Source organism: Triticum dicoccoides, chromosome 5B (genome assembly GCF_002162155.2).
Source record: "Triticum dicoccoides isolate Atlit2015 ecotype Zavitan chromosome 5B, WEW_v2.0, whole genome shotgun sequence".
Classification (NCBI taxonomy): Eukaryota; Viridiplantae; Streptophyta; class Magnoliopsida; order Poales; family Poaceae; genus Triticum; species Triticum dicoccoides.
Genome location: NC_041389.1, coordinates 448,297,591 through 448,306,651, shown reverse-complemented (window position 1 = coordinate 448,306,651; position 9,061 = coordinate 448,297,591). Strand labels below are relative to the sequence as shown.

The 9,061-nt window shown below is 46.4% G+C and overlaps 2 protein-coding genes across 2 annotated transcripts; one reads left to right on the top strand and one right to left on the bottom strand.

Moving 5' to 3' along the window:
• The first annotated feature begins 6 nt into the window (after nucleotides 1-6).
• LOC119310450 (glycine-rich RNA-binding protein 3, mitochondrial-like) lies at nucleotides 7-4,432 on the top strand. Its single transcript, XM_037586199.1, has 2 exons — nucleotides 7-1,703; nucleotides 3,980-4,432. The coding sequence occupies exon 1, from the start codon at nucleotides 47-49 to the stop codon at nucleotides 1,571-1,573; it is 1,527 nt and encodes a 508-aa protein (XP_037442096.1). The 5' UTR covers nucleotides 7-46; the 3' UTR covers nucleotides 1,574-1,703; nucleotides 3,980-4,432.
• Nucleotides 4,433-5,276: 844 nt separating this feature from the next.
• On the bottom strand, nucleotides 5,277-8,446 carry LOC119310449 (protein MICROTUBULE BINDING PROTEIN 2C-like). Its single transcript, XM_037586198.1, has 5 exons — nucleotides 8,232-8,446; nucleotides 8,076-8,124; nucleotides 7,436-7,717; nucleotides 5,980-6,201; nucleotides 5,277-5,814 (listed from the first exon to the last, which is right to left on the bottom strand). The coding sequence occupies exons 1-5, from the start codon at nucleotides 8,306-8,308 to the stop codon at nucleotides 5,665-5,667; spliced, it is 780 nt and encodes a 259-aa protein (XP_037442095.1). The 5' UTR covers nucleotides 8,309-8,446; the 3' UTR covers nucleotides 5,277-5,664.
• Nucleotides 8,447-9,061: the final 615 nt, after the last annotated feature.

Below are 9,061 nucleotides of genomic sequence, written 5' to 3'. Positions count from 1 at the left end.
GGTTCTGCCCACCCCTTCGCTCCCGCTTCCCCCGCCGCCGCCTCCGATGGGGCACCCGGAGAAGGTCCACATCACGGGGGTCGCGTCCGTCCCTGCCCCCATCCAAGACCGCCCCAACCCGTCCCATCTCCCGCCGCCGCCTCAGCCTCCCGTCGCCGCGGCACCGCCGCCGCCTCCCCACCATCAGATCCAGTCCGGAGGAGACGGGTTCCACCGGCAGGGAGGGGGCAACTTCGGGGGAGGACCGATAGTTGTTGGCAACGGCGGGGGTGGCGACGGCCCTGGCGCTACCACGCTCTTCGTTGGGGACCTCCACTGGTGGACGACGGACGCGGATCTGGAGGCGGAGCTCGTCAAGTACGGCCATGTCAAGGAAGTCAGGTTCTTTGATGAGAAGGCGAGCGGGAAATCCAAGGGATATTGCCAGGTCGATTTCTTTGACCCTGGCGCTGCTGCTGCCTGCAAAGAGGGCATGAACGGCCACCCGTTCAATGGCCGTCCCTGTGTCGTGGCCTTTGCTTCGCCTAACACCGTACGCCGCATGGGTGAAGCTCAGATGAAGAACCACCAACCAATGGGTCAGCAGAATTCAGGTATGCAGAAGAGTGGTGGCAGAGGTGGTGGTGGTCCACCTGGAGGCCCGCCTGGGCCTCAGGTTGGAGGAAACTATGGTGGCCGGGGAGGTGGAGGAGCTGGTGGTGGCGGCGGTGGTGGAGGAGGAGGCGGGGCAGGTGGTGGGAATTGGGGCAGAGGTCCAGGTGGTGGTGGGATGGGGGGTAGAGGTCCTGGTGGGAATATGAGGAATCGGATGGGTCCGGTGGGTGGCCGAGGGATCATGGGGAACGGAGGGATGGTGGCTCCGCCGCCACCAATGATGCATCCCGGAGGGATGATGGGGCAGGGATTTGATCCCACTGGCTATGGTGCAGCCATGGGAAGGATGGGTGGAGGGTTTGGAGGGTTCCCTGGTGGACCTGGGGGTGCACCGTTCCCAGGCTTGATGCAGCCATTCCCACCTGTGGTTGCTCCTCATGTGAACCCAGCGTTCTTTGGGAGAGGAGGTGGTATGGGTGCCGGGGGTGTTGGAATGTGGCCAGACCCAAGCATGGGTGGTGGTTGGGGAGGCGAGGAACAATCAAGCTATGGGGATGATGCAGCATCTGATCAGCACTATGGAGAAGGTGGAAGCCATGGTAAAGAGAGGCCACCAGAGCGGGAATGGTCAGGTGCACCAGAAAGGAGGCGGGAGAGGGAAAAGGATTTGCCCCCACCGCCAGAATTGCCGGAGAGAAGGCACCGTGATGAAAGGGATATGGGTCGTGAGAGGGAAAGAGAGAGGGACAGAGGAGGAGATAGGGAAAGGGAGAGGGACAGAGGAGATAGGGAAAGGGAGAGGGATAGAGGAGATAGGGACAGACACAGGGATGACAGAGATCGCCATGGTGATTATCACAGACACAGGGAGCGTGATTCTGATCGTACTGAAGACTGGGATAGAGGAAGATCATCTGGGAGACGAAGCAGGTCAAGGGAGGTTGATCACTCAAAGCGGCGACGAATGTCGCACGAGTGATGTTCCTGGATGCCTAGTGTAGGGGCAGCGGCAATCCGAGGTGGCATATTTTTGCACATGCCAACTTTCAACCCTTCACTGCTTATAACTGCTTGTGTCTCCAGGGATCTGTTGTAGCATTAACTGAGATGTAAGTTCTGCTTTATCTGTTCTTGTTCTTTGTTTTCAATGTAACCATTCTTTCATTTGGTTGTATACCTGTACGTAGCTTCCTGACGTCGGATATCACTGTATAGCTGCATACTTGTGTAACCCACTGGATACCATCTGTATAGCGCTCTGGTTGCTGTTGTGTATAGATTTTTCGTTAATTCTTTTGTAGCTTAAAGGCATTGCTCAAGCTGGGAATTTGAGAATGTAACTTAGATTTGTAACTTGTAAATAAGCTGTTGTAGAAAAACCTCCTTGTAATCCAATTGTTATTTATATGATGTATCCTCAAAAAGGAATTGTAAAGGCTCTCACCCTGTATTCTTCAAATATGACCAGTGGTGTTTATGCTCCAGCATTTTGATAAGTACTGCAGAGTAGGCCTTGGAAGTTAATATAAGTTGTAAAAAGACCTAACTGTATTGTTTTGGGGCTTGTAATTGCTTATGCCACTCCTTCTGTTCCGCACTGGACGCTCTGACAATTAGTCGAAAGGTCCCGTGCTGGAAACAATGTTCTTGCATATCGAGATAATTGAACACACTTGTCAAAGTGCGTGACCTAGACCAAAATTTCACATTTACATTAATTAAGTGGAAAGACTGGAGGTGTCTTGGGTTAACAAGTTCCACTGCATCACATGTAATAACTTATTTCCATAGCTTGAAGTCTAGTGCTCCAGTGATCTAAGGTGTAGGAACATAATAGCCAGCATAGGTCAGACAACAGAGTTAGTGAAGTTATATCTTATGCCAGGACCTATCTGTACTTGATAGAAGCTTAAGTTTTACTGAATATAGAGAATGTTTCACATTTATAAGAACTATTGCCCCGTGTTGAATATTCATGTAACATGTTATATTCTTGTAACTAGACTTAGCACTCACTAGTAACAACTTGGAGTTCAGTGACTAGGCTATGACTGCGCTGAACCAAACTAAGATTCCTTCTCAGTTGAATATAATTATCATTTGCAAATGCATTCGTGTATACTAGAAAACAACAAACTCATTACATTGCACTATGAAATACGCTTTCCTTTTATTACGGTTCCTGGTTAGCTGCATTTCTGGACATCCTGCTCTCTTAGCTAAAGAAGACCACCTTCTGTCCAAGGAAATGCTGTAGCCATACAGGTTTAGGATATCAGCATACTGCTTTGCATTCAAGTAAATTTTGTGGCAGGGCATAGTCGTTTCTTTGTGAAATGTGGGAAAAATATCTAGATGCACTACTTGTAGACTCATAAAGTACTATCACCAATAGGATGTTAAGTATCTAGTGAGAAACATGTATGCTTGTCTGAAAAACGTAAGCACTGCATCTTTTCTTTTCTGCATGCATCCTGTCATGTGTTCATTGACGGAGAATATTAAATCAAACATGATTTTATTTTGATGACATTGGTGGCTGCTAGTCCCTTTTATTCAGTGATCTATACGTATATTGATCTTCTTATTCGGGAATTGTTTTAGGCTGTGTGAACTGTTATGCATTCTTTCTCGACTTAAATAATTGTCAGTATTTGATGCCAATATCTTTCCTTTTGGCTGTAGTGAGCTGCTATATGGTTTCTAATCCATTTAGACCATTATATTGTGGTCCAATTGTTTGTAGTTTTGTGATTTTTGAACCGAGTCTGTAACTTTCACTGCATTATCATGCTACTGGTGGAGTTGCCCCTGCTACTTTTTATTTGCCTGCTTGTTTCATTGCCTAGTTGGCCGTGAAGGAGAAACATTTTACAGCAAATACTATTATCCTGTATTATGGTTGGATGTATTTGATTAATCATTTCATGTTTAGGTACATAGTGTTAAGATGAAATGTGTCTAGATATAATTTTACATTCTTTGTTTCGAAATATGTCCTTAGTTTTTCTTTCTACAACAAACCCGTAGATAGTCTGTTCAATTTTTTGTTGGCTGCCAACTTTTTGTCGGCATATAGCACCTGCTGCAAGTCTGTAGCTTATTTCTACTTTGCTCTATTTCCCATTAATAACTCAGTTTAGCAAATTTACTTGTAACACCATTAAGTTCACAGCCTTCATGTATTAGTTTTCATATTGAAATGCTGGTAATTGTGGTATAAAAGATAGTACTACCTCTGTTCTTAAATGTAAGACGTTTTGGCAGTTTAATTTAAATCCCCAGAATGTCTTATATTAATGAATCCCCAGAATGTCTTTACCTTTTTATATTCCTTTGCTGCTAGACTGCTACCATGTACTGACTTATACTCTCTCTCTTGCAGCCACACAAGCAGTTCGAATAAGTGCGAAGTCATGATTCCAGCTTCCTCGGATACAAGATGTCGCTGCCGCCTGCCTGCCTACCCCTACCTGCCCCTACCTTAAATATAGTCGCCGAGTGGCATAATATTGCCGGAAAAACCTGTCAAACGTGTTGTGATTCTCCTAAATACTCTTTTGTTTACTTTATTATTATGCGAGGAAAGAACACCCAGAGTGCGAGAATGTACCATTTACTATGTATTAGGATGATCGACTGGTCTGTAACCTTGTATTATGACTTTTGCCTTTCTTTTCTGAATTATCTCTGCTGCTGGTGTACAAGTGATCCAACATCCAACATTCATGTGACTCGTCCTTGCCTGGAGGTAGCTGCACTGAAGTGTTTGCTTTTTCTAGGTTTGTGGCTGTGTTGTACACCTGTATGCCATCTATGAATGCTTACCTGACCTAGATGTTGGTTGTTGTGCTTGTGGCTATAGATTTGCAGCAGGCTGTAACACACTAGGAGTGTACACATGCAATTTTTAAATGTTGCTAGGTTTGTGTTCCTTTTGGTAGATGTTGTAAAATACATTTTGTGAATACGGCAGCACAATGTACTTACCTCTAGAATGACCATGTTGAACTACAAGTGTGTATGCTCTGCGTGACCTATGTGTGTCACTGTGGTATGACCTCTAGCAAAATAAGAGTGGAAATACATTTAAGCCTCGGTTGGTACGGTGTTTTTCCACCCCGAAGAGGTTTGGGATTGTTGGACTCCTCCCAATCCCGTTCCAATACGCTAGGTCTAGGTTAGTGTCTTATACTAGAATCTGAAGGTTTTGTGGGTATACCTGGGGATCTTGGGTTGGACCAGGAAAATACTCTGAAAATCCTTCAAAAACTCTTCTGCCAGACTGCCCATTACTATAGTTGATCTACGCCTACGCGGGGGTTGCTAGGATATACTTATGTTGTGTGAGCTATTACCCTCCTGTTTCTTTCTCTCACAAACTCAAATGTATCTGCTTCTGAAAACAAACTCTGTGCACATGTCAAACAATCCCCTCAAAGTTTGAGAACATACAAGAAAACAACAAAACAACAAGGACGAAAACAACAACAAAGCCTTCGGTCCCAAACAAGTTGGGGTAGACTAGAGTTGAAACCCATAAGATATCAAAACCAAGTCATGGTTCTAGCACGGGTATAGCTAACTTCCACACACCCCTGTCCATGGCTAAATCTCTTGGTCGTTTAGACAGGTTGAACCATCGGATGTCCAATAAAATTCACAAACTCCATGCATGTGCATGAAACCAAACAACAGCCTGAAAGTTTGAGAACATACTCCGGATTGCAAATGTTCAGACCACTGAGAACAATAATCTCTAGGTCGTCCAGACAGGTTGAACCATCAGATGTTTACTAAAATTGTACAAGTTGAAATCTCTACTAAGATGCCACCCAGTCACATACTACAAATAGTTGATAACATTACAACGAGATCAGAGGCATCATCGGCCCAGATCCAAGATGAGAGGATGCAAACACGGATCCTCTGCGATATAAGACCCAGTGGCGACAACTGTCAACTCGCGTGCACATCATATCACCCAGTGGCGAAACTGTTTCTGCCGAGCCTCACGAGACCTGCTCTGGGCAGTGGGCACAGAGCATGGGTCAATGTTATCCAGACAAGTTAGAGTACAAACGCTTGGAGTCTCAGCCTTGCCTCAGTTACTGCCTTCAGGAATTCCTCCGTAGGATTGTCTTTCGCGGCTGCTAGAGCCGTGACATAGGCTGACATTTCCTGCTCCATCTTCTCCGTGTCAATATCACCTACCGTATCCTGCGTCGTAGCAAATAGGAGAAACAACAAATTAAAAATCAGTTTGGAGCAAAGCACATATAGATAGCTCATTCAGATAAAGACATAATTAATTCAATTTTTCATCAAGCAAGATATACAATAGCGTTGAAGAGTTTACTGGAATGTAACAGGACATGAGCTTACATCAAGCTGAACCGGTTCACATTCCAACAATGAATCGTCAGGTCTCTCTGTGGGATGAGAGACTCGGTTGTTCTCTGCTATTTTCCTGAATACCTTCATCAAAGCAGAGATTTCAACATCCATAGAGGCTACATCCACTTCAAGTTCTTCAACTTTTGTACTTGACATCTTTGCCTCCCATTCTAGCTTCTCCAATGCTGCTTGCTTCTCTGCCAACATAATCTGCAACAATAACAACAAATCAGCAAGCATTTTGCAATTAGCAGTGCTATTACTAACGAAGTGATTAAATTGAGCCTATACTTTTATGATACAGTGATGAAAAACATAGAAGTCTCCTGTAACATAAACAAGCATGAATACAAATTAGAAGTAGCAAATTTAAGATTCCCAAAGACAAAGAGCACTACAGCATATGTCAGTTGAAATATAAAGGACTGTGTTGGCCTTTTTACTCTTTAGAATCTACTATTCAACATGAAAAGAAACGGACAAAAGACATAAGCATCTTTAAAATGGCACTGAAACATATTGAGGAAAACATGTATCACTAATCAAGTAAGGCATGAAAATGCCAAATAGATTTACTATTCAACATTAAAAGAAACAGAAAAGACATAAGCATCTTTAACATGCACTGAAACACATTGAGGAAAACATGTATCACTAATCAAGGCATGAAAATGCCAAATAGATTTTCTAAAAAAAAGGTCAAATAATGTTTAATGCATAGTTATATTTGTACTTGTCAGATCCATGAAAATCACTACTCAGCATTGAATGCCGAGCAGCAGCGTAGTTAGAACCTCAAATCAGCATGTCATAGGCTTCTTTCTTCAGTCCAGTTCAATCAAATCAATGATAAATGGTACATGACAGGCCAACTAAAGTGGAACAATTATAGGCTCACAAAACATGGTGCACACTTGTATATCTAACTGCGTCATTTTCTGATCGATTTTGAATAAGAACTTGGGGTACATTGCTTTGCATTATCAAAACCATACAGCGCAGAGAATAAAACTAGGACAGTGACTTTGTTGTCTGAATGATAGTGTCCCATAGCATCATCTTCACTACAACAACAACAACAACAACAACAAAGCCTTTAGTCCCAAACAAGTTGGGGTAGGCTATATTAAAAGGGCAGCCCCAGTGCATGTAGCTCCCGCTTGCGCAGGGTCTGGGGAAGGGTCCGACCACTTTGGGTCTATTGTACGCAGCCTTTCCCTACATTTCTGCAAGAGGCTGTTTCCAGGACTTGAACCTGTGACCTCATGGTCACAAGGCAGCAGCTTTACCACTGCGCCAAGGCTCCCCTTCATCATCATCTTCACTGGTGTAAATTTTTTTAGAATGGTGTTTTCTTGAACGAAGGAGCTGGTTATGCAGTAATAACACTTTTGAAATATAAACTTCAGCGATATGCCAAAGGTACCAAGCAAGTCCAGTATACCTTTGCGCCATGCAGCTCGGAGCCAGTAGACTCGACCAGCGATTCCTTATCATTAAGCTGGCTTCTCAATTCATCCACCTCTTCGTTTGCAACACTGATCCGGCCAATCAAGTTCTCTGCGGACCTCAGAGCTTCATCTTTCTCAAGCAGTTTCCCCTGCAGGCCACCAAGCTGCTCCTGCAACGCAGCGACCTCTTCCCTCTGCTTCTGCGCCTGATCCAGCTGCTGCCGCCTCTTGGCCGGCGTGGTTCTTGTTGGCTTCACAACCTTTGGCTCAGGAACCTGCACATGGAGCAGATGTTGTGGCATAGATGATAGATCAAAACCACCAGTACAAACAGCGACAACCACTGCTACGAACAAGCACGTATCTAGTTTTGGCAGGTGCAATGAGCACTGTTTTAGGACAGTTTCCACCCATTCAATTCGCTAAGACACTGCTGATGTCCACTACTCCACCGACACCGGGTCTTGCAGGAGCACAATGCCGACGCTCCTCGCCACCAAAGACAGGCTCAAGCTTTGAGCACCCAAGAACCCAGCATTCGCCGAGCAAGACAAAGAAGCGATTCGGAAAGGCAAAAGATACTCGAAAAGGAGATTTGGAGCGGGGTCAAGGTCAAGGAGGCCCCTCGCTCACCTTCTTGGCCTGATGCGGAGCCGCCGTGTAGGCCATCGAGACCACCCTCCTGCGCAGGGAAAGAGAGAGAGAGTCAAGAGGACGGCTCGAGCGAACCCCGGACAAGAAATTCAAACGGGGGCCCCGGGCGGAAATGCAGATCGAGGGCAATGGGACCTGGAGGAGGGCGCGGAGGGGGCGAGCCCGCCCCGGATCCTGGACCTGGAGGCCGGGCCCGCCGGCTTCTCGGCCATCCCGGTCTTCCCCGAAGGCGGCGGCGGCGGCGGTCGCGGGACGGGCGGCGCTGGGAGTGGACTGCCGGGGTGGACGGAGTGCGCTAGTGCGGTGCTACCACTTCTGCCTGCCTGCCTGCGTCGTGGACCCGCGGGGTGGGGCGGGGTGGCTATACCCGATACCGGCCTACCTGGGGGATTTTGTTCCGGGATTTATTTGGTTTCGAAAACGTTTTCGTTGAGGGTGAGTAAATGCTTCGCAGTCGTGTCGCCGTCGAGCAACATTCCGCCTGGGCAAAACGTAGTAGGGAACCTACGACGTGTCGGGCCTGTCGGCCACCGCAGGAATTGTTTTGTGCCCTGTAAAAAAGGTTGTTTAGATGCGCCTATGGGTCGCTTTCGCCGCGACACGCTCGCTCTCTCCTCCATCCTTTTTCGTTACCCGGTCTTCTCGGTCGAGTAGCGCCCATTCTTCTCCCCGCCGTCACGTCTCCACGGCCGTAATCCTACCCATCCTCAATGGCTCCACCGTCTCCCCTCCGTCAAGTCAGCCTCCTGTGCATAGGGTGCGCACAGTGTGTCCAGAAAGTTTGTGTTGAAACTCTAAGGACACCTCGGCGAAGCACGCTATGGAAAAATATGATGGTACGTGTAGAAGGGTTGGTGTAATGTTTGATGTATTCCCACACAACATTCATTCACGATGACCCCTCCTTTTTTTAGACAAACGATGGCCCCTCCTAATAGTGCGCCTTTGATTCTTTTTTTGTTGGG

Excerpts from the sequence above, each read along its gene's own strand:
- LOC119310450 (XM_037586199.1), top strand. The coding sequence starts at position 47 with ATGGGGCACCCGGAGAAGGTCCACATCACGGGGGTCGCGTCCGTCCCT.
- LOC119310449 (XM_037586198.1), bottom strand. The coding sequence starts at position 8,308 with ATGGCCGAGAAGCCGGCGGGCCCGGCCTCCAGGTCCAGGATCCGGGGC. Across the intron at positions 6,202-7,435 it reads CCGAGCTGCATGGCGCAAAG|ATTATGTTGGCAGAGAAGCA; the intron begins GTATACTGGACT and ends TTATTGTTGCAG. Across the intron at positions 5,815-5,979 it reads GTGAACCGGTTCAGCTTGAT|GATACGGTAGGTGATATTGA; the intron begins GTAAGCTCATGT and ends GCTACGACGCAG.